We start from the raw sequence: 23,475 nt of genomic DNA, 5'->3' as shown, positions 1-23,475 counted from the left end.
CCTCAAGATGTGAGGGAAGCGAGGAGTCACGTGATGGAGTAGTGGCCGGTCAGGGAATTCCAGCCCTCTCCCGAAAAGTTTAAAAAAAAAACACACAAAGCACAAAGGTACAAGATTAAAATTTATAATAAAGTAAAAATAAAGGTGAGAAGAAAATGGCAGCGAAGAGAGAAAAGTCGAAAACAACGGGAAGAAAAGAGGAAGAAAGAATGTCGGAAGAAGAAGGTGAAGGCCTTACCTGTCCGAAGAGGCCCGCCGCGGAGAGAGAAGCCCACTCCCGCAGGTCAGTGGAAGTCCCGGGCTCGGGACTACAAAAATGGCTCGCAGAGCCGAGTAAAAGTGCGCATGCGCGATCCGCATGAAAAAAAACACACTGACGGGAAGGGGGAACAGCTGCGGAGTCGATCTCCACAGCTGAGAGAGACACCTGCAGCACAGCAGCAGGTGCAGAACACAGACAATAGCAACAACAAGAAAGAAGAGGGTAAAAAGAAAACAAGGAAACAACAGATGGTCAACCCAGAGGAAGAACAGAAAGAAGTGGAAGAAGGCAAGACAATGGATGTATCTTTTTTTAAAGAATATATGGAATCAGTGAAAGAATGGCAATTACAAGAATTTAATGAGATAAAAAGAAGAATTAAGAATGCAGAAGAAAGAATGAATAAAATGGAAGTGGCCATATCAGAGTTAGGAAAAAGAGTGGAAAATATGGAAGAATGAGAAACAATTGTAGAAATGGAAGACTTAAAAGAGAAATTAGAAGAATCTAATAAAAAAGTTAAAGAAGCACAGGAGCTGTTAGCTCAGAAGATAGATATGATAGAAAACTATAATAGAAGAAATAATATAAAGATAGTGGGCCTTAAGGAAGATGAAGAAGGCAAGAATATGAGAGAATTTATAAAAGATTGGATCCCAGACTCCTAGGAAGACCAGAATTACAGGAAGAAATGGAAATAGAGAGGGCACATAGAACTTTAGCCCCGAAACCACAACCGCAGCAAAAACCAAGATCCATTTTAGTAAAATTCTTAAGATATACAACAAGAGAAAATATATTGGAGAAAGCAATGAAGAAAGTAAGAGAGGACAAAAAGCCACTGGAATATAAAGCACCAAAAATTTTTTTCTATCCAGACATAAGTTTTGAACTCCTGAAGAAGAGGAAGGAGTTCAATACAGCAAAAACGATCTTATGGAAAAAAGGATATAAATTTATGTTAAAGTACCCAGCGGTACTTAAAATAGTTATTCCAGGGCAACAAAACAGACTATTCTCGGATCCAGAGGAAGCAAGGAAATTTGCAGAACAACTACAAAACAAGCAGAGAGATGAAGACATGTAATGAGAGTAAAAATGACCACGAACTATATGTATGTGTGTAAAGGGGTATATGTGTGTATAGTGTGTATACATGAATTTAGAGGAAAATATATAGAGTATAGACAAGAATTAATAAGGGAGGGAAAGGGAATAAGGAGGGAATTAAAAGAGTGACCTTTGTTACATATGAAAATTGAAATCTTTTCTGGGGGGGGCTGGGTGGGTAGGAGTTATGGTCACTACAAAATCAGTTGACGTTTGCGAGTGAATTTGCAAATCCAAATGGAGAGGAGAGATGTGGTTGTCCGACAAGGGATAAAGGGCAACTCAGGAGGGGGAGGGGAGAATGGGGTTAAAGAAGTTTTAAATAGGAGAATAAGAAAAATGTTTGATGTTTTAGAAATGTTGTCTTATAAAGTGTTCAAAACAAGAAAGCAGAAATGGATAAGAAGGAAAGGTTATGATGGAGAAACGGAAAGGGAAGATAAACAAAGTATGAAATGGCTACGCTGAACTATATGACTTTAAATATTAACGGAATACATAAAAAGGAAGAAACTGCTAAATTTCCTGAAAAAAGAAAAAATTGATATAGCATTTGTGCAAGAAACACATTTAACTGAATTGGAGCACAAGAAATTAAAGAGAGATTGGGTAGGACACGTAACAGCAGCGTCGTATAATTCAAAAGCAAGAGGAGTAGCTATATTAATTCGTAAAAATGTGCCAATTAAAATAGAAGAGGAAATAATAGATCCAGCAGGGAGATATGTAATGATAAAATGTCAGATATATTCGGAGTTTTGGAATCTACTAAATGTATATTCACTTAACGAAGAAGATCAAAAGTTTATGCAAGATATTTTTTTGAAGATAGCAGACACGCAAGGGAACATATTAATAGGAGGGGATTTCAACCTGAATTTGGATTCAAATATGGACAAAACTGGGAAAAAAAATTAACAGAAAGAACAAAGTAACCAAATTTATAATTATATCGATGGGAGAAATGCAACTTTTGGATATATGGAGGAAACAACACCCAAATGAAAAGGAATATTCATATTACTTGGGTAGACATAATACATACTCAAGAATAGACCTATTTTTGTTATCAGCTCGTATGCAAGATAGAGTAAGAAAAACAGAATATAAAGCTAGAATATTATCGGACCATTCACCCTTAATATTGACAATAGAGTTAGAGGACATTCCTCCAAGAATGTATAGATGGAGATTAAACTCCATGCTACTCAAAAGGCAGGATTTTAGAGAATTAATTGAAAGACAAATTAAAATGTATTTTGAAATAAATACCGAATCAGTGAAAGATAAGTTTGTACTATGGGACGCAATGAAAGCGTTCATTAGAGGTCAAATAATAAGTTATGTAACCAAGATGAAGAAGTACTATAATCAGGAAACAGAGCAGTTAGAAAGGGAAATAGTACATATAGAAAAAGAATTAGCAATACAACTAAAAGAAAAGAATTGGCAGATAAAAAAATAAAATATGAAACACTACAAACATATAAGGTGGAGAAGAATATAATGAAGACAAAACAGAAATATTATGAACTAGGGGAAAAAACGCACAAAATTCTAGCATGGCAACAAGCTAAGAAAATGGTATTGGCATCAAGGAAAAAAGACAAACAAATCACATATCATCCAAAGGAGATCAAGGAAAACTTTAGAGAATTCTATGAACAATTATACCAAACTGAAAACGAAGGGAAAGAAGGGAAAATAGATGAATTTTTAACTAAAATTGAACTACCAAAATTATAAATAGAGGAACAAAATAAATTAACAGAACCATTTGAAATAGTAGAAATACAAGAGATAATAAAAAAACTACCAAATAATAAAACACCAGGAGAGGATGGATTCCCAATAGAATTCTATAAAACATTTAAAGATTTATTAATTCCTCCCCTCCTGGAAGTAATCAACCAGATTGATAAAACACAAAGCTTACCAGATTCATGTAAAACAGCAATAATTACAGTAATACTAAAGTAAGGGAAAGATCCACTCGCACCAGCGTCATATAGACCAATATCATTACTTAACACAGATTATAAGATAATAGCTAAACTATTAGCAAACAGATTAGCAGAGTATGTACCGAAAATGGTAAATCTAGACCAAACTGGATTTATTAAAAAAAGATGCACAATAGACAATATTTGTAAATTTATTAACTTAATTCATGCAGTAGAAGGGAGGAAAGCGCCAACAGTAGCAGTTGCTTTAGACGCAGAGAAGGCCTTTGACAGAGTAGAATGGAATTATTTATTCAAAGTATTGCAAAAATTCAGTTTACCAGAGAAGTATATTAATTGGATTAAAGCATTATATAAGGGGCCATTGGCGAAAGTGACAGTAAATGGATATACATCAAAACAATTTAACTTAAGCAGGTCAACACGACAGGGATGCCCACTATCACCCTTATTGTTCGCGTTAGCTATAGAACCACTAGCAGAATTGATAAGAACAGAAAATAATATAAAAGGGATAAAAATAAAAGACAAGGAATATAAAATCAGTTTATTTGCGGATGATGTTATAGTATACTTAACAGAACCAGAAATATCAATAAAAGAATTATATAAGAAATTGAAGGAATATGGAGAAGTGTCAGGTTACAAGATTAACGTAAATAAAAGTGAAGCAATGCCAATGAATAATGCGGATTTCTCAAAATTTAAGAAGGAATCACCATTCAGATGGCAAATGCAAGCAATAAGATACCTAGGTATACAAATAAATAAAAATCTCGGCCATCTATATAAACTCAATTATTATCCACTAATGAAAAAATTACAGGACGATTTAGAGCATTGGAAAGATTTACCATTAACACTAATAGGAAGGATAAACTGTATTAAAATGAATATTTTCCCAAGGATATTATACCTATTTCAGGCATTGCCAATACACTTGACGGAGTAATTCTTCAAGGAGTTAAAGAAAATAATAAGGAAATTTTAATGGAAAGGGGGGAAACCGAGGATAGCACTAGATAAATTAACAGAATGGCTTACAACTGCCAAACTTTAAAAATTATTATAGAGCCACACAATTAAGATACCTATCAGATTTTTATCAAACAAGGGAAAAGCCAGATTGGACTAGATTAGAATTAGATAAAATAGGGGAAAAGATTCCTGAACACATATTATATAAATAGGATGAAAAATTGGTACAACATAGAAGTTCTCCAGTATTACATCATCTACTCAATATTTGGAAAAAGATTCCTGTAGAAAGGAATAAAACAAATTATCAATTACCAAAACTAATATTGATGCAAAATAAGTTACTCCCTTTTACAATAGATAACCTTTCCTTTAGAGAATGGGGAAAAAAAGGGATCAAAAGAATAGAAAATTGTTTTTCACGAAATAGATTATTATCCTTTGAACAAATGAAAGATAAATACAATATAACTCAAGATACAGTGCTGGCATATTACCAATTGAGCTCCTACTTGAAGGACAAATTAGGAAGCAGTCTGAGGTTACCAGAGAGAAGTAACTTTGAATATGTGATTACAGATACAATGATAATCAAAAGATTTATAACAAATATGTATTTTAAACTGCAAGAAAAGGAGAATGAGGAAACAAATGGTAAAACTAAACAAAAATGGGAACAAGATTTAAATATAAAGATAAAAAAGGAAACATGGGAGAAGTTATGTTCTGGAACGATGAGAAATACAATAAACACGAGGTTACGTATGATACAATATAACTGGATACACAGGCTATACATTACACCTCAAAAGTTAAATAAATGGGACCCAACAGTATCTGATAGATGTTTTCGATGTAAAAAAGAAATGGGAACAACAATTCATGCAATCTGGACATGTGAGAAAGTAGAAAAATTTTGGGAAGATCTAAACCAAATATTAAATAAAATTACAGAAAACAATATTCCAAAAAATCCAGAGATCTTCCTCCTAAGTAACATAAAAAACAAAGAATTTGGAATTGATTTGGATGGTGCACAAAAAAGATTTGTTAAGATAGCTCTAGCCGTAGCAAAAAAATGTATTTTGTCAACCTGGAAATTGAAAGATAATTTGAAAATACAACAATGGTATATAGAAATTAATAAATGTATTCCATTAGAAAAAATAACATATAGTTTAAGAAATAATATTGAAATATTTGAACAAATATGGGAGCCTGACATGAAACGCAATAGAGAAAACTAACCGGGGACATTCACTACCTAAATTAACGAAAGGAGAAGGAAATGAAAAGAATTGACTCAGTGGAATTTCTTGTTTATTTTTATTGAGTGACAACATTGTTTGACTGGTTTAATGTATCCTAGATTTTGTACTTTGAATGGACGGGGGGGGGGGGAGGTGGGGAGGGTGGGATGGGAGGAGGGCTGGAGGGAGAAAATGGCACTGCATATATTTGAAAAGGAAAAAGTATGTATCATGGTCAATGTGGTTTATGGTGTGAAAAATAAAAAATTTTAAAAAAAGATGTGAGGGAAGCGTGAGCACAAGAAATTTTTCTTTGAATTTTTGTATCTCTTTAAATATCTTTTGAATCTCTATCATCCAGTGAATGCTTTGGTATTCTTCATTATGAAAGTCTTGTTACAAAATTATGCAAAATGTTTATCAGTTTTATCAATGAATTAGAACCTTAAAGTTACAGCCACAGAGTTTTGATTTATTAAAGAAAACTAAATTTGAGAGATATCGCAGCTCACGCTTTGGAAGATGATAATCTGAAATTCAGATATATTAGAGTAAGGAAAGTGTCATTTATACCATCACCCACAAAGCATTGGAAAATTATCAGAGAAGGTATTGTCAGCATCACCTTATGAGGTAGGGAAAACCAATAACCCACTAACCACGCCTTTTACCTGTATATAACCCACTCTCCAATCAATCTTTGAAATTCCTATCTCCCCCAGTCAAAATTGCCCTTCCCTCAATTCAGGACTTTAACTTGTGAACCATTCTCCATTTTCGGTTGTTATTTTAAAAATTTCGATATAAACTTTATTCGTAACAAGAGTGCGAGGTTCTTTCACATTCAGTGTGTTATTTGTTCATTATTGTAAAACTAATAACAATGGTATTTGACCCCAAAGCACCCTCCCACTGACACGTCAGGTACCAGTGTCGTTGACTGTGTGCCTCACTGCGCAGTCCACTTTTTTTTTAATTTTTTATTTTTCACACTGTAAACCATATTGACCAAAATACATAGACATTTTTCTTCTTAAATATATTCAGTGTCGTTTTCTCCCCCTTTTTCCCCCCTCCCTCACCCCCTTCCCCATTTATTTGAAGTTCAATCTATAAGATACATTAAACCCGTTAAACAATGTTGTCACTTAATAAAAATAAACAAGAAATTTTACTGATTCAGTTCTTTTCGTTATCTTCTCCTGTCATTTTAGGTGGTGAATTTCTCTATTGTGTTTCATGTATGGCTCCCATATTTGTTCGAATATTGTAATGTTATTTTTTCTAATGGAATACACTTGTTCATTTCTATGTACCATTGTTGTATTCTCAAGTTGTCTTCCAATTTCCAGGTTGACATATACATTTTTTTGCTACAGCTAGGGCTATCATAACAAATCTTTTTTGTGCTCCAAATCGAGTTCAAATTCTTTGTTTCTTATATTACTTAGGAGGAAGATTTCTGGGTTTTTTGGTATATTGCTTTTTGTGATTTTATTTAATATCTGGTTTAGATCTTCCCAAAATTTTTCCACTCTCTCACATGTCCAGATTGCATGAATTGTTGTTCCCGTCTCCTTTTTACAGCGAAAACATCTGTCTGATACTGTTGGGTCCCATTTATTTAACTTTTGAGGTGTGATGTATAGCCTGTGTATCCAGTTATATTGTATCATGCATAACCTCATGTTTATTGTATTTCTTATAGTTCCGGAGCATAACTTCTCCCATGTTTCATTCTTCATCTTTATGTTTAGATCTTGTTCCCATTTTTGTTTAGTTTTACTATTTGTTTCCTCTTTCTCCTTTTCTTGTAGTTTAATATACATGTTTGTTATAATTTTTTTGATTATCATTGTGTCTGTAATCACATATTCAAAATTACTTCCCTCTGGTAACCTCAGACTGCTTCCCAATTTGTCCTTCAAGTAGGATTTCAGTTGGTAGTATGCCAACACTGTATCGTGAGTTATATATTTATCCTTCATTTGTTCAAAGAATAATAATTTATTTCCTGAAAAGCAATTTTCTATTCTTTTGATCCTTTTTTTTCCCATTCTCTAAAGGAAAGGTTATCTATTGTAAAAGGGATTAGCTGATTTTGCGTCAGTATTAGTTTTGGTAGTTGGTAATTTGTTTTATTCCTTTCTACATGAATCTTCTTCCAAATGTTGAATAGATGATGCAATACTGGTGAATTCCTATTTTTCATCCCATTTATATAGTATATGTTCAGGTATCTTCTCCCCTATTTTATCTAGTTCTAATCTGGTTTTTCTCCTGTTTGATAAAAATCTGATAGGTATCTTAATTGTGCAGCTCTATAATAATTCTTAAAAAGTTTGGTAGTTGTAAGCCTCCTTGTTTGTACCATTCTGTTAATTTATCTAGTGCTATCCTCGGTTTCCCCCCTTGCCATAAGATTTTCCTTATTATCTTCTTTAACTCCTTGAAGAATTTCTCTGTTAGGTGTATTGGTAATGACTGAAATAGGTATTGTATCCTTAGGAAAAATGTTCATTTTAATACAGTTTTTCCTTCCTATCTGTGTTAGTGGTAAGTCTTTCCAATGCTCTAAGTCGTCTTGTAATTTTTTCATTAATGGATGGTAATTGAGTTTATTTAGATGGCCGAGGGGTTTTTATTTAGTTGTATACCTAGGTATCGCATTGCTTGTGTTTGCAATCTAAATGGCGATTCTTTCTTAAACTCTGTGAAATCCGCATTATTCATTGGCATTGCTTCACTTTTATTTGCGTTGATCTTGTACCCCGATACTGCTCTATATTCCTTCAATTTCCTATGTAATTCTTTTATTGATATTTCTGGTTCTGTTAAGTATATTATAACATCATCTGCAAATAGACTGATTTTATATTCCTTCTCTTTTATTTTTATCCCTCTTATTTTATTTTCTGTTTTTATCAGTTCTGCTAGTGGTTCTATAGCTAACGTGAATAGTGAGGGAGATAGTGGACATCCCTGCCTTGATGATCTGCTTAAGTTAAATTGTTTTGATATCCATTTACTGTCACTTTCACCAATGGCCCCTTATATAATGCTTTAATCCAATTAATATATTTCTCTGGTAGGCTGAATTTTTGTAGTACTTTGAATAAATAATTCCATTCTACTCTGTCAAAGCCCTTCTCTGCGTCTAAAGCAACCGCTACTGTTAGAGTTTTATTTCCTTCGACTGCATGAATTAAGTTAATAAATTTACAGATATTGTCTGTTGTTCGTCTTTTTTTAATAAATCCAGTTTGATCTAGATTTACTATTTTTGGTACATAGTCGGCCAATCTGTTTGCTAATAGTTTAGCTATTATCTTATAATCTGTGTTAAGTAAAGATATTGGTCTATATGACGCTGCTGCAAGTGGATCTTTCCCTGTCTTTGGTATTACTGTAATTATTGTTGTTTTGCATGAATCTGGTATGCTTTGTGTTTTATCAATCTGGTAGATTACTTCCAGGAGGGGAGGAATTAACAAGTCTTAAATGTTTTATAGAATTCTATTGGGAATCCATCCTCTCCTGGTGTTTTATTGTTTGGTAGTTTTTTTAATATCTCCTGTAAATCTTCTATTTCAAATGGTTTTAATTTATTTTGCTCTTCTGTTTGTAATTTCAGTAGTTCAATTTTAGTTAGAAATTCATCTATTTTGTCTTCTTTCCCTTCGTTTTCAGTTTGATATAGTTGCTCGTAGAATTCCCTGAAGTTTTCATTGATCTCCGTTGGATTATATGTAATTTGTTTGTCCTTTTTCCTTAATGCCAATACCATTCTTTTAGTTTGTTCTGTCTTAAGCTGCCACGCTAGAATTTTGTGCGTTTTTTCTCCGAGCTCATAATATTTCTGTTTTGTCTTCATTATGTTCTTCTCCACTTTATATGTTTGTAGTGTTTCATTTTTTTTATCTGCCAATTCTCTTCTTTTAGTTGTATCTTCCTTTATTGCTAATTCTTTTTCTATATTCGTTATTTCCCTTTCCAACTGTTCTGTTTCCCGATTGTAGTCCTTCTTCATCTTAGTTACATAAATTATTTGCCCTCTGATGAAAGCTTTCATTGCATCCCATAATATAAACTTATCTTTCACTGATTCCGTATTTATTTCAAAGTACATTTTAATTTGTCGTTCAATGAATTCTCCAAAATACTGTCTTTTAAGTAGCATGGAGTTTAATCTCCATCTATACATTCTTGGTGGGATGTCCTCTAGCTCTATTGCCAATAACAGGGGTGAGTGGTCCGATAATAGTCTAGCTTTATATTCCGTTTTCCTAACTCTCCCTTGAATGTGGGCTGATAACAGGAATAGGTCTATCCTTGAGTATGTTTTATGTCTACCCGAATAATATGAATATTCCTTTTCCTTTGGGTGTTGTTTCCTCCATATATTCAAAAGTTGCATTTCTTGCATCAATTTAATTATAAATTTGGTTACTTTTTTCTTTGTTAGTTTCTTTCCAGTTTTATCCATGTTTGAGTCCAAATTAAGGTTAAAATCCCCTCCTATTAGTATGTTCCCTTGCGTATCTGCCATCTTCAAAAAGATATCTTGTATAAATTTTTGATCTTCTTCATTAGGTGAATATACATTGAGTAAATTCCAAAATTCTGAATATATCTGACATTTTATCATTACGTATCTCCTTGCTGGATCTAATATTTCCTCTTCTATTTTGATTGGTACATTTTTATTGATTAATATAGCTACTCCTCTGGCTTTTGAATTATATGATGCTGCTGGTACATGTCCTATCCAATCTCTCTTTAATTTCTTGTGCTCCACTTCAGTTAGATGTGTTTCTTGTACAAATGCTATATCAATTTTTTTCTTTTTTCAGTAAATTTAACAGTTTCTTCCTTTTGATTTGGTTGATCTTCTTCCTTTGAGTTGGTCATCTGTTGTTTCTTTGATTTCTTATTTTTATTCTCTTCCTTCTTGTTCTCGTTATTTTCTATGTTTTCCTCTTGCTGTTGTGTTGTAGTTGTCAGTTTCAGCTGTGGAGATCTACTCTTCAGCTGGTCCCCCCCCCCCCTCCCGTCAGTGTCATTTTTTGTCTTGCGCATCGTGCATGCGTACTTTTGTTTGGTTCCGTGAGCCATTTTTGTAGTCCCGAGTTCGGGGCTTCCACTGACCTCAGGGAGCGGGCTTCTCTCTCCAGAGCGGGCCTCCTTGTCTTCACCTTCTTCTTCCGACATCCTTCCTTCATTTCTTCCCGTTGTTTTTGGCTTTTCTTTCTTCGCTGCCATTTTCTCCACATTTTTACTTTATGGTTTTTATGTTTGTGCCTTTGTTTTTTCTCTACTTTTTTTCCTTTTCTGGAGTGGGCTGGAGTTCCCCTACCGGCCACTACTCCATCACGTGACTCCTGCGCAGTCCATGTTGACACAAACACTTTATCAGGTAAAGTGCAGAGGCAAAGATCTGAATCCAGCCGCCTGCTGGTCCCACCCTCACCAGTGGCGCAGAGGAACATTTGCAAGTTCTCTAGGCAGTGGGCAGCCTTCTGCTGTGTTTCCCATCCAGGGTTTCCATCCAATGCGATGCCCAGAGATCAACGTATCAAATGATACATTATGATCCTTCATGACCTTCCTGGCAAAGGTCCGCCCAGAGCAACAAGGGAACTCCGCTCCCAACTTCCAGCCACACCAGCCCTCCTACCCCCGTGTCTCCAGCCCTCAACCTGGCCCCATCCCCATCCCGGGAATAACTCCAGCCCCCGACCCAAACCCTGCAATCCCCACCTCCCTCGACCACTCCATCCCCTCACCTGGCGCTGCCCGCGGGCCTCCTCCTCCACCACGGTGGCGCAGGCCCGGTGCTCCAGCAGGCAGACGGCGCACAGGCAACACTTATGCTGCGGACAGCGGAACTCGAGCAGCTTGTCGTGGTCGGGGCAGCGGCGCTGGGCCAAGTCGGGCAGCGGTGGCCGGAGGGTGTGGGAGCGTAGGGCCGGGCTGTGACCGTGCGGCTCCAGGTGCTCGGCGCAGAAAGACGCCAGGCAGGTCAGGCAGGTGCGGAGGGCGGCGGCGGCGGAGGCAGGCGGGCAGGCGTCGCAGGGCAGGACCTCGGGCTTCACGCAGCCCTTGGGCTTGTCCTCCGGACCAGCCCCGCCGCAGCGCAGGCGCTCCAGCCCGGACACCACGGTGCAGAGGACGCGGTTGGGCTTCAGCTCGGGCCGCTGAGCCCAGCGGCAGCGACACTGCGGGCAGCTGTAGCCGGTCAGGTCGGGCCGCTCGGGGGCCCAGTACAGCGCCAGGCAGGCCCGGCAGAAGTTGTGGCCGCACGGCGCTGTCACCGGTTCCTGAAGCAGCTCCAGGCAAATGGCGCACGTCAGCTCGTCCTCCAAGCCCGGCAGCGGAAGCGCCTCGGTTCCCACCACCTCCTCCATTGCCATCAGGCGATGTGATGTGATGCGGCTGCGCGCAGTGACTTAAAAGCAGGCAACTCACCGAGTGACATGTGGCAAGTCACGTGTCGAGGCATCGCGTTCACACAGGGGCTTAGCTCGGCCCGCCAATTACGTCACGCGTTTCGGGCCCCACCTCCTTTCCCCGCAGGGTGGGGTTTCCATCGACCCCGCTTCTACAGGTCGCAGTAAAAGCCTCACCACCGACGACTCGCACCCGTCTCGTTACATCACGCCACGCCCCAGGCATGGATCCGCATACGTCACGACCCCACGGCCACGCCGCTGACGTCACGACCCCACGGCCACGCCACTGACATCACGAATACCCCCCACACGTTACCCCTATGCACGCCTCTTGACGTCACGGACCCGCCTCTCTACGTCACCCAAACGTCCCGGGCCCGCCTCCCGGCCTGCCATGGCCGCCGTCCGCCTGCGTCTGGCGTTCGAGTACCCGCCGCCCCTGCAGCCAGCCGCCCGGCTGTGCTGGCTGCTGCTGCCGGCGGATACGTGCCGGGTGGTGGCCGACCTGGAGAGCATCATCCGCCGCCGCTTCGGCTTTGGTCGCCACACCCGCCTTCACCTCTACCTGCACGGCGGCTTGCTGCCTCCCAACGAGAGCGTGCTGTTGGTGCGGGACAACGACTGGCTGCGGTGAGGCCCGGGTCCACCCCTCCGATACTCCGTCTTTGAAACACTCCGTGCCCCTCCAATATCCCCCCTTGGAAACACTCTGTACCCCTCCAATATACCCCCCCCTTAGAAACACCCGAAATACCTCCAATACCCCCCCCCTTAGAACCATGGTACCCCTCCGATACTCCCCCCTCTTCTTGGAAACACTCTAGAAATGCTCAGAACCCCTCTGATAGCCCCTCATGAAAACAAGGTACCCTCTGATACCAAGGGGATGAACTATCAGTGGGATCCAATGGGAGATATCGGAGGGGAAACAAGTTTTTCCAAGGGGGGGGATATCAGAGTGGTAATGAGGGTTTCCAAGGGGGGGACATGAGGGGTACTGAGCTTTTCCAAGGGGGATTTTGGAGGGCTGAGTCAGAGTGGTATGGCTTTGTCTCAATGAGCTTCAGCAAGAACAGGTAAGAGTTGAAGTCAGAAAGGGCCACCCTATTTGAGGAACATGAAGGATTCAGCAGTTAGGTACAGGTTTTTTTAATATATATTTTGTTCACCTAGTCATAGTCAGTGTGAATGGCAGCCAAGGCAGGGGGAATGTTCCTCTTGCAAAATGTGAGTCGTCAGGGAAGCCAGTGATACCCATGATGATTTGTGAAGTTCAGCTAGCTGGAGCTCCTAACAAACCAAGTTAAGGAATTGGAACTGGAGTTTGATGAACTCTGTATCATTCAGGAGGAAGAGGGGGTGATAGACAGGAGTTACAGGGACACTATCACACTTAGAAGGCAAGAGGGTAGATGGATGACAGGAGAGGGAAGGAAAACTGGCAGGCAGTGCAGGGCACCCCTGAGGCTGTCCCCCTCAATAATAAGTACAGTATCCCATTTTGGATACCTTTGCTGGGTGTGGTTACCTACCAAGGACAAGCCATGGATATCAGGACTCCTCCATGGTGTCTGGTTCTGTGACTAAGAAGGGAAGGGAGGAGATGAGGTGAGCTGTACTGATAAGGGATTCCATAGTTAGGGGATAGATAAGAGGTTCTGTGGAAGAGATCGAATATGCTGGATGGTATGTTGCCTCCCTGATGCCAGAGTCTGTGATACCTCAGATCGAGTTCACAGCCACATGTAGGGGCAATGACTTGGGTAGGAATGAAGAGGTCCTGCAAGGAGAGTTCAGGGAGTTAGGCGCTAAGTTGAAGGACAGGATCTCCAGGCTAGTGATCTAAGGATTACTACCCATGCCACGTGCTAGTGAGGCTAGAAATAAGGGGACAATACAGCTTAACACGTGACTAAGGAGGGCTTCAGGTTTCTGGATTATTGGACTCTCTTCCAGGGAAGCTGCAACTTGTTCCCACGGTTTGTTTTGCATCTGAAGTGGAAGAGACTAATATCCTTGCAGGAAGGTTTCCTAGTGCTGCTATGGTGGGTTTAAACTAGATTTGCAGGGGCAGGGGAACCAGAGAGCCAGAGCAGATAGATGAGTGGAGGAGGGAAGATGATGTTAATATTACATGCACTGTTAGAAGTCAACGGGTTGAACGTGGTGGAAATGTTCTCAGGTGCATCTATTTCAATGCAAGGAGTTTTGTAGGAAAGGCAGACGACCTTAGAGCGTGGATTGGCACGTGGAAATATGACATTGTGGCCATCGGTGAAACTTGGTTGCAGAGGGGCAGCTCAAGTGTTCCAGGCTTCCATTGCTTTAGATGTGATAGAACAAGAAGATCCTTTCTTATTTCCTCAAAATTAGCCTTTCTCCAATTTTGAATTTCAACCCAGGCCCAGACCTATAATTCTCTATAATTAACTTGAAACTAATGGCATTATGATCACTGGACCCAAAATGTTCCCCTACACATACTTCTGTCACCTGTCCTGTCTCGTTCCTTAATAGGAGATCCATTATTGCACTGGTTCCACCCTGATATTCCCAACGCCTTTATCCCAGATGCCCAGTAATAACTGCCCTGATAACTGCTGTATTATGTGAGCCGATGCCCGACTCCAATACCATCATCCTTCAGAAGCCACCCCAATACCATCTCTCTGGTAACCCCTCTCCTGACAGTGTCTGATAATGCCTGATAACCTGGATGCCACCTGCTAATTCCCTGATAGACCGTGATACAGCCCAATCCTCCCCGATACCCCCAGAATAGCATTTGATACCCAAATTCCCTTCCAATGCGACTGATGCTGCCCACTCCACTCTCGATTCTCTCTACATCATATGATGCATTCCATCTGACATCCTCCCTGCATGTGGACCCCTTTCCTTCTCCCCAGGGAATAGTACAGAGCCCAACGTACAGCAGACCCCATGTCTTCCTCCTGACATCTACCCCAATCAGCTGGAGTGGATATGGGGAGACTGCAGTTGGAATATCATCACCCAGCTTTTTTTTAAATTTTTTATTTTTCACACTATAAACCACATTGATCAAGATACATACATTTTTCTTTTCAAATATATACAGTGTCTCACCCAGCTTTAGGAAGGATGTTGTGGAGCAGAAAAAATTCACAATCCAGTAAGCAGACTGGACAGGTTGAATTACCAGGAAAAAACGGATTGCAGTCCAGCACAGGAAGAGGCCCTTCGATCCACATCTCTGCTGAATATGGTGCCCAAATCAAACTAAAACTGTGCTCCCTGCTCCACTCCATCCCATTCATATCATCTCAAAGCTTTTTGAATGCTACTATCACGTCAGCTGGGATTTTTCTCCCTGGTGATGGTAGGCTGAGAGGGTGGGGCCTGATGCAGGTTAATTAAATTTAAATTTAAGACATACAGCATGGTAACAGGCCACAAGCCATGCTGCTCAATTTACACCCAATTAACTTACAACAACCCCCCCACCCCGGTACATTTTGAACAGTGGGAGAAAACCACAGCCCATGGGGAAAACCCACACAGACACGGAGAGAACTTACAAACTCCCTAAAGACACTCCGGTCTCGATCAGCGGCACTGTAACAGCATTACACTAACCGCTACACCAATTTTGCACCCCGTGAGGGGCATCGATGGGGTACATAGTCACAGTCCAGAAGCATGTAAAACTAGTGGGCAGGGTGTAAGGTGAGAAGGTTTGAAAGGGAGCTGAGGGGCTCATAGAGGTTGGTGGTGTGTGGAACGATCTGCCGGACTATAACTACAACATTTGAAAGATGTGGTCAGGACGGAAAGTTTTGGAGAGACATAAATCGAATGCTGGCAGAGGGGATCGGCTCAGCCCCATATCTTGGTTGGTATGGGTGAGCTGGGCTGACAGGCCTGTTTCTCAGCTAAATAACTTGATAATCCAGACCCCTGAACATTTCCCCTCTGTACTCCTCACCTCTGTGCTTTTACCTTCTAAGTCCTGCAGCCTTCCCATCCCCCCTCCTTGCTATCCTGGGTTTAACAGTCCTGCCCCATACTGGTTCCATCAGACTGATGCACAGGGAGAAGGGATACTGCGTTAGGTGGCAGCACTGGGTAGTAACTGGGCTGCGTGTTCTTTGGCAGGGTGAAGCAGGAGGAGCTGACAGCCGAGAGCAGCGAGGAGCCTGTGGCCGGACCACCCCTGGGGAGCAGGAAGAGGAACCGGCTGCAGTTGGAGGATGCCCAGCCGGGGCAGAGTGACAGCAGGCAACGGAAGAAGAGGAGAAAGGTGTGGCTGAGTGAGGAACAGACTCCTGACACCACAGAGGATTCAGTTTCCAATGCCTACACAGAGCGCTCAAGAAAGAGGAAGAAGAAGGCAGAGGCTGACGGAAAGTATAGCGTGAAAAAAAAACACAGCAAAAAGAAAAAAGTGAAATGCAGCAAGGAGCAGGAGAGTGGGCAAGCTTCCAGAAGTAGACCAACTCTCAATCTCACGTGCCAGCGGGGACAGTCGCAGGACATTGCAGGGAAGCAGATGGTGGTGTCGAACAGTGAGCATTTGCCCAATGAAGGGAGCAATGGTGGGCTGAGCGGCAGTGTGTTGGCTGTGGCTGGCAGTGTAGGGACAGAGGGAGCAGTGCTGGCTGACACTGCCGGCACAGGGACGGGCAATGGCTCTGACCAGTCGAGCAGTGACTCTGAGCAGACCCCTATTGGGCAGGACCCTTCTCTGAAGCTTGACAGCCACTCCACCCCGTCTGCAAATGGCATTATCCCCAATCCAAATGGATCATCTGCAGATTCCTCGGGCTGCAGGTCGGGACAGCCAGAGGGAGGAGATTGGGCTGCTGGGCGCCAGTGGCCTCCTGGAGCTGGACGGGGACGTGGACGAGGGTTTGCGGCCTACGCGCAGGGTGGTGACTGGCAACGACGAAGGCCTTTCCTGGGTCGAGGCCGAGGAACTGGACCCCCACACAATGGCTGTCCAAGTAGTCAGCTCCCCAGACCTGGAGACTGGGCCGCCACAGGAGAACAACATGGAGCCACAGAGGTAAAGCAGGGAGGATGGGAATCCACAGTGCCCAGTCGGCCCTGGACCCAGTCTGGCTGCATTCCCAGTCCAGCACTGCCTAGTCCAGCCACGGCCCCATGCTCATTCCCACTCCCATTCCTGTCCCTATTCCCATTCCCAATCCCTTTCCCAGTCCCATTCCCAGTCCAGCCTCACCACCCCTGCCCAGTCCCAACCCCTGCTACCCTACTGTGCTCTGGCCCAAACCCCAGCTTACACTGCCTCACTTCCGCTCCCACTCCCTACTCCCAGCCTGTGGGACGTCAGCACTCCCTATACCTGCCCTGCACTGTTGTGATGCCTTTCAGCAGTTTTGCGTGGTCCTTGCATGCAGTAATATTGATGTCTGTATACACTGGAAGGTATTGCAGTGGTGTGATACAGATGATGCCTGGGCAACAAGATCACCCTAAAACTTGCTGCATCTCTGGACAGGGTAGGGGTTGACCAAGCAGGCCATTACCAGGTTTGTCTCAGTGACATTTGTGTTCCATCCAAGCAGGACATCCCTGACGTTCCAAAGAGAGACTACAGCAGGCTGCCACTCCTGGCCGCACCACCGCAGGTCGGACAAAGGATTGCCTTCAAGGTAACCACTGCACTGGTTTTGCTATTTTGTGAAATGAAGGCCAATGTCTCTGCAGATATAAAGTTCTTATTAAGCACTTGATTTATGTCCTAAAGAGCTGAGAGGAGCAAACCCTGCTAGTGATCAACATCACATCAGTAGCTTCCTTAAGACCCAAGATGCTGAACTGGACTCTGCAGGCCAGAAAGTTTGAAGAATTTGCAGAAAGTTGAGAAGTAGGGTGGAGAGAGAGAGCAGGTAGAAGACTTGAAGGCAAGCTTCCATGGGGGAGAGGGGAATGGGGTGGGACACCCAGGGTTACAATGGGAGGGGGCAAAGGAGTGTGTCTGAATCATCAGTCTGTTCCTCCTCCAATCCCTGCACTTTGTGACACTTGCATTTCCTCATTAGGTGTTGGAGCTGTCAGACAATTACACACCAGAGCTGTCGGATTACAAGGTATCTCTCTCCTTTCCATTCGCAGAGGGTCCCTCCGTACAGAGTGATGGAGCATCCCTCCATACAGAGTGATAGAGCATACCTCCATACAGTGTGATGGAGAGCATCCCTCCATACAGAGTGATGGGGAGCATCCCTCCGTGCGGGGTGGGGGGTCAGGGAGCGCCCCTCCATGCGGGGCAATGGAGTGTCCCTCTGTGTGGGGTAACGGGAAGTGTCCATCTGTGCGGGGTGGCAGGGAGCGTCCCTCCATGCAGATTGAACTTCAGAAGCATGTGGGGGCTGAGGGGTGGTGGTGGGTTTGGGTGATGGGAGTGGGTAGTAAGGGTCTATGCTGCTGTGAGACAGGGCCACGGGAGAACAGGGTTCGTGGTCTGTTGATATAGATCGGGGCCTGGGTTTGGTGAATTGGCTTCGTCATCTCCCAGTGTGACTGACCGGAGCATTGTCTTGAAGGAAGGAAGAATCCTGAGTTACGATGCTACCAATCAGCAGGTGGAACTTCATGTGGAATCAATGTCCCCAGGTGAGCCTCTCACTGCAACAATCACACATTCCAAATAAACCCTGTTCCTTGCCTGTAGATTGGGAGTCATTGACCCTGAGTAGGTGGACCGAGCTACCTGCTGCCTCCCTGCACTCTCAGGAGAATGTGCTTTCACATTCCTGCCAAGCAAGAATCTCCCCTCTTATTTGAAACCTATGCCCTTTTGTGAAAGAATAACAAATATGCTTAACAAAGCATTAATGAATTGGGTGAGAAAATACAGTAGCTCACTGTAAGATGGTGGGAATTGGCTTCTAAACGTGACCTTCTCATTGCTGTATTGAGATATTAGCTAACTCCATAAGAATGTCAATACACCTTGACTAAAGGACACCCTGACATTTCCCAGCTATCTGCAGACACCAAGGAAAATGTTGTGTTTAAAAAAAGACAAGAAAACACCAGCTCTGTGATATTCATGTGAAACTTGTAGAATCTCACGTAGGCCCCTGTCCAAAGGTGTATAAAAGTACAAGGAACACTCCGATGCTTTGTGTTGGCTTCAGTGTAGAGAACAAGTTACTAAACTTTCTTTTATCACCTCTCACTCCCACTAGAATTACCAATGTTAAATAAAGAAACTGTGCACACTTAATTGGTTCTGCTGTCTTCTGCTGTTTGTTTTATTACAATGTGGGCAGATTTCACACTCGCATATTTGACATTCCACCTGGGGGAAAGATTCTGACTGCCCCCCATCAATCCCTCTTGTAATTTTATATCCTGTCAAGTTTCCCCTCAGCTTCCAACACACCAGAGAGAACAGTGCAAGTCTGTCCAACCTCTCCTCGCAAATGACGCTCTCTCACTGGGCAACATCCTGGTGAACAATTTCTGCGCCCTCTCCAAAGCCTTCACATCCTTCCAGCCATTGGACAACTCATACTGCACCCAGAACTTCAACATGGCCGAACCAATGTTTTATGTATCAATGTGAAACAGTGTTTCTCCAGGCCACGGTGTACATACATACACACATGAAAGCACATAATAATCACATTTATACTCAAAAGATTTTATTTTTGAATGATTTACTCAGTTACAGGTAACTGTTCATCAGTCTCAGCCTGTAGGAAGAAGCTATTTCCCAGCCTTGATTTTGATGCTCCTTCCTGATGGTAATGGGTCACTGATTCTGTGTGCTGGATGAGTTCTTTGAGCCCTATTTGAGCGACACTTCCTTCGCCATCTTTACCATCATATTCTGCTGTGGACTTCACCCCAAGATCTCTCTGCTCATCAGTGTTCCTCATGGTCCTGAAATGTGCAGTACACAATCCTCATTTGACTTTCCAAAGTGCATCACCTCACACTTGTGTGGAATAAACTCTGTCTGGCATTCCTCTGCAAACACTTCCAACTGGTTTATATCCTGTTGAATCCTTTGGTAACATTCCTCATGATCCACAATTCCAACTACTTTTGTGCCAACTGCAAACTTACTAATCAGACCATCTAAATCTTGGTCCAAATCATTTACTGTATATACATCACAAACAATGGAGATCTCAACAACTGATCCCTGTGAAACATCCTGGTTATAGTTCTCCAGCCAGAGTAAGACCCTTCACTACCACTGTCTGGTTGTGTCAGTGTTGAACCCAATCTACCGTCCCCACGAATCTCTCGTATCTTAGTCTTCTGAATCAGCTATCACGAGGTACCTCGTCGAAAGCTTTACGAAAGTCCACGCAGACAACATCCATTGCCCTACCCTCACCAACCAGCTTTGTCACCTCCTCAAAAAATTCAAGTTTGTAATATATGGCCTGTTTGGCACAAATCTCACAAATGTAAATACTTTTCTAGATGCAAGTAGATCCTGTGTCTGAGAATGCTTTTCCACCAGTTTCCCTGCCACTGATTCAGGGTTCACTGGCCAATAATGTCCTGGTTTGTCTCAGTTGCCCTTCTAAAAAAAATCTCGAGATCTCACTGAAACTCACAGGGGTCAGCAGAATGGATGAGATGATGTTTCTCCATCCAGAGTCTGGGGCAGGGGCTCAATTCACGAGCAGACAGTTTAGGAGTAAGATGGAGAGAAATGTTTTTACCCCAAGGATGGGAATCTTTGGGAATTCTATTCTGCGTATGATTGTGGAGGTTCAGTTGAGTTCATCACAAATAAATGGGTGTTAAAGGCATTGAAGGCTGTGGCAGTGAACACACGTTGAGGGTAGACCAGCTGTGATTGATGAGCAGCCGATGACCCTCCCCCACTCCTGCTGGGCCTAATTATCTCATCTTGCCGTGATCACTTGTAGCCTGCTCCAGTTCCATTGCAGTTGAGTAAACTTTTGACCATCATTCTACTTGGTTCCAGAATGTTCCAAAGAGCCTGGAAAGTTCGACCTAATTTATAAGTCTGAGAATGGAGAAGATGTGGTGGAGTATGCGGTGACACGGGAGCCCCAGGTATATGTCAGACTGAGGGGCACGCAGGCACCAGTTCATACAACATAGAACATTCCAGCATATGCTGACCCATATAAACCTCAAAAAAAAACCCTCCCTACCATGTAACCTCTATTTTTCTTTCATCCACATGTCTGTTTCAGCCTCCACCACCATCCCTGGCAAGGCATTCCAGATACCCACAACTCTGTGCATAAAAAAAAACTTGCTCCTGATGTCTCCCCTAAACTTCCCTTCACTTTGTACATATATCCTCTGATGTTTGCTTCTCCTGCCCTAGGAAACAGGCACTGGTTGTCCACCCTATCTATGTCTCTTGTAATCTTGTAGATCTCTTATTAAGTTACCTCTCATCCTCCTATGCGCCAAAGAGAAAAGTCCCAGCTCTGCTAACCTTGCTTCATAAGACTTATTTTCCAATCCAGGAAACATCCTAGTAAATCTCCTCTGCACCCTCTCCATAGCTTCCACATCCTTCCTGAAATGAGGTGACCAGAACTGATCGCAATATTTTAAGTGTGGTCTCATCAGAGATTTGTAGAACATGACCTCTCACTCTTGAACTCAGTCCCCCATTAATGAAGTCCAACATCCACAGGCCTTCTTAACTATCAACTTGTGTGGTAACTTTGAGGGATGTATGGATTTGGTCCCGAAGGTCCCTCTGTTCCTCCACACTGATAAGTAACCGACCATTAACCCTGTGGACAGCCTTCTGGTTTGACCTTCCAAAATGCATCAATTCACACTTATCTGGATTTACTTCATCTGCCATTTTTCCACCCAACTCTGCATCCTGTCTATATCCTTTTGTTACCTATGACAACCTTCAACTCCTCCAACCTTTGTATCATCTGCAAACTTACTGACCAATCCTTCCACCTCTTCATCCAGGTCATTTATAAAATATCACAAAGAGCAGGAGTCCCAGAACAGATTCCTGCAGAACTCAACTAGTCACTGACCTCCAGGCAGAGTACTTTCCTTCCACTGCTACTATCTGCTTTCTACCTGCAAGCCAATTTTTTATCCACACAGCTAAAGACTTTCTGAAAACTCTCATGGGGGAGCTGGTCAAATGCCTTACTAAAATCCATGTAGACCACAAGTACTGGCCTATTCTCATCAATTTAATTTGTTACCTCATCAAAAAACTCGATTCGGTTTGTGAGGCATGACCTTCCCTTACATCGCTACTCTTGTCCCAGGAAAAAAGGAGCTGGCTGTCCACCCTATCTATGCCTCAATTTTGTAGACATCTATTAAGTCTCCTCTCATCCTTCTGTGCTGCAAAGAGAAAAACCCTAGATCTACTAATTTTGCCTCATAAGACATGTTCTCCAATCCAATTAACATCCTGGTAAATCTCCACTGCACAATTTTCATAGCTTCCACATCCTTCCTGTTTTGAGGTGACCAGAACTGAACACAATACTCCAACTGTGGTCTCACCAGGGATTTACAGAGCTGCAATGTCGGGGTCGTGGCTTCAGCTGGGGTGAAGGTAAAAGGGGATAAGGTGGTGTCAGTTCCTGGAGTGATGATCACTGCCTGTGATGTCAATTGAGTTCCAAGGCTTGGATGTTGCATTGCAGCTGAACAATTCATTGGTCAGCCCACCCTCAGCGTGTTGTGTACAGTTCTGGGGGTGAGGGGCAGTGGGACTGCGGGGCTGTGGGAATGAAGGACTGAGACTATAGAGGTATGTGGGTGGGTGGGAAGATTGATCTCTGAATTGTAGCATGAGATCCACGGCTCTGGGTCGAGACCACCTCACGGCCTGTGGGTGGAAAAGTGGTGGGCTCTGTGGCGAGTTCAAATTCAGGGTGAATGATCTTGCGCCCAATGGTGATAGACACATGGTCTGACCTGTGGTAATGGCCTATGTTGTTTTACAGTTGACACAACCCTGGAGCTCTCTGGTGGAGCCTCGACTGATTGTGAACCCTGCTGACTTGGAGCTGGCCTGTTAACCCCCTTCAGCCCACCCCCTGCTGATAAATCCCCTCCAGCCCACCTGCTGCTGACCACCACACTGGCCCCAGGCCCAGGGCTGGACCAACTCTGTGTCTTCTCTCACAGTTCCTTCACTGTTAAATAAATGTTATTTTTTAATTCCTCTTTGTACTTTTGTACTTTTCTGCAGTTCTGCTAAGTGAAGGAAAAACGGGGTTGAGTGGCCTGCTGTGGGAGCTGGTGTGGACCCCTTCCCCTGGAGTACATGCATGCTGGGGTGGGAGCGATGAAGGTTACTGAGGGCTAGGTCTCTGCTGGCTGGGACAATCCAGGGCTTTCAACCCAATTTTGCCACACTGACCAAAATTCCTGCACATCCCACCTGCCTGTGTTTGGCCCATACCCCTCTAAATACATCCTCTTCATTTCCCTGCCTCAACCTCTGG

At 42.7% G+C, this 23,475-nt stretch overlaps 2 protein-coding genes across 5 annotated transcripts in view; one reads left to right on the top strand and one right to left on the bottom strand.

Moving 5' to 3' along the window:
• Window positions 1–12,007, bottom strand: part of trim25 (tripartite motif containing 25) — a 29,674-nt gene extending 17,667 nt beyond the window's left edge. Inside the window, exon 1 of one of the 3 annotated variants that reach the window (XM_069929632.1) lies at window positions 11,351–12,007. In XM_069929632.1, coding sequence (XP_069785733.1) covers window positions 11,351–11,977 — 627 coding nt within the window. In that variant the 5' untranslated portion in view covers window positions 11,978–12,007. The remainder of the gene's footprint in view (window positions 1–11,350) is intronic. The other 2 variants (XM_069929631.1, XM_069929630.1) reach the window with 2 other exon arrangements.
• A 351-nt stretch (window positions 12,008–12,358) lies between these two features.
• On the top strand, window positions 12,359–23,188 carry coil (coilin p80). 2 transcript variants are annotated; one of them, XM_069929636.1, is made up of 7 exons: window positions 12,359–12,646; window positions 16,154–17,063; window positions 17,587–17,673; window positions 18,064–18,111; window positions 18,568–18,637; window positions 20,982–21,073; window positions 22,972–23,188. In XM_069929636.1, the coding sequence occupies exons 1-7, from the start codon at window positions 12,411–12,413 to the stop codon at window positions 23,044–23,046; spliced, it is 1,518 nt and encodes a 505-aa protein (XP_069785737.1). In that variant the 5' UTR covers window positions 12,359–12,410; the 3' UTR covers window positions 23,047–23,188. The 2 variants fall into 2 exon arrangements, with proteins under 2 accessions (XP_069785737.1, XP_069785738.1); XM_069929637.1 differs by having other exon boundaries at window positions 12,360–12,646; window positions 17,584–17,673.
• Window positions 23,189–23,475: the final 287 nt, after the last annotated feature.

Source organism: Narcine bancroftii, chromosome 3, assembly GCF_036971445.1.
Source record: "Narcine bancroftii isolate sNarBan1 chromosome 3, sNarBan1.hap1, whole genome shotgun sequence".
NCBI lineage: Eukaryota > Metazoa > Chordata > Chondrichthyes > Torpediniformes > Narcinidae > Narcine > Narcine bancroftii.
Note: the sequence above shows the minus strand (reverse complement) of the source record. Positions and strands in the feature narration are given on the sequence as shown.

What these genes read in the sequence shown, in the direction of transcription:
- coil (XM_069929637.1), top strand. Translation starts at nt 12,411, where the DNA reads ATGGCCGCCGTCCGCCTGCGTCTGGCGTTCGAGTACCCGCCGCCCCTG. An exon ending in AACAACATGGAGCCACAGAG is followed by an intron (nt 17,064 to 17,583) that starts GTAAAGCAGGGA and finishes GTTCCATCCAAG; the next exon opens with CAGGACATCCCTGACGTTCC. An exon ending in CGGTGACACGGGAGCCCCAG is followed by an intron (nt 21,074 to 22,971) that starts GTATATGTCAGA and finishes GTTGTTTTACAG; the next exon opens with TTGACACAACCCTGGAGCTC.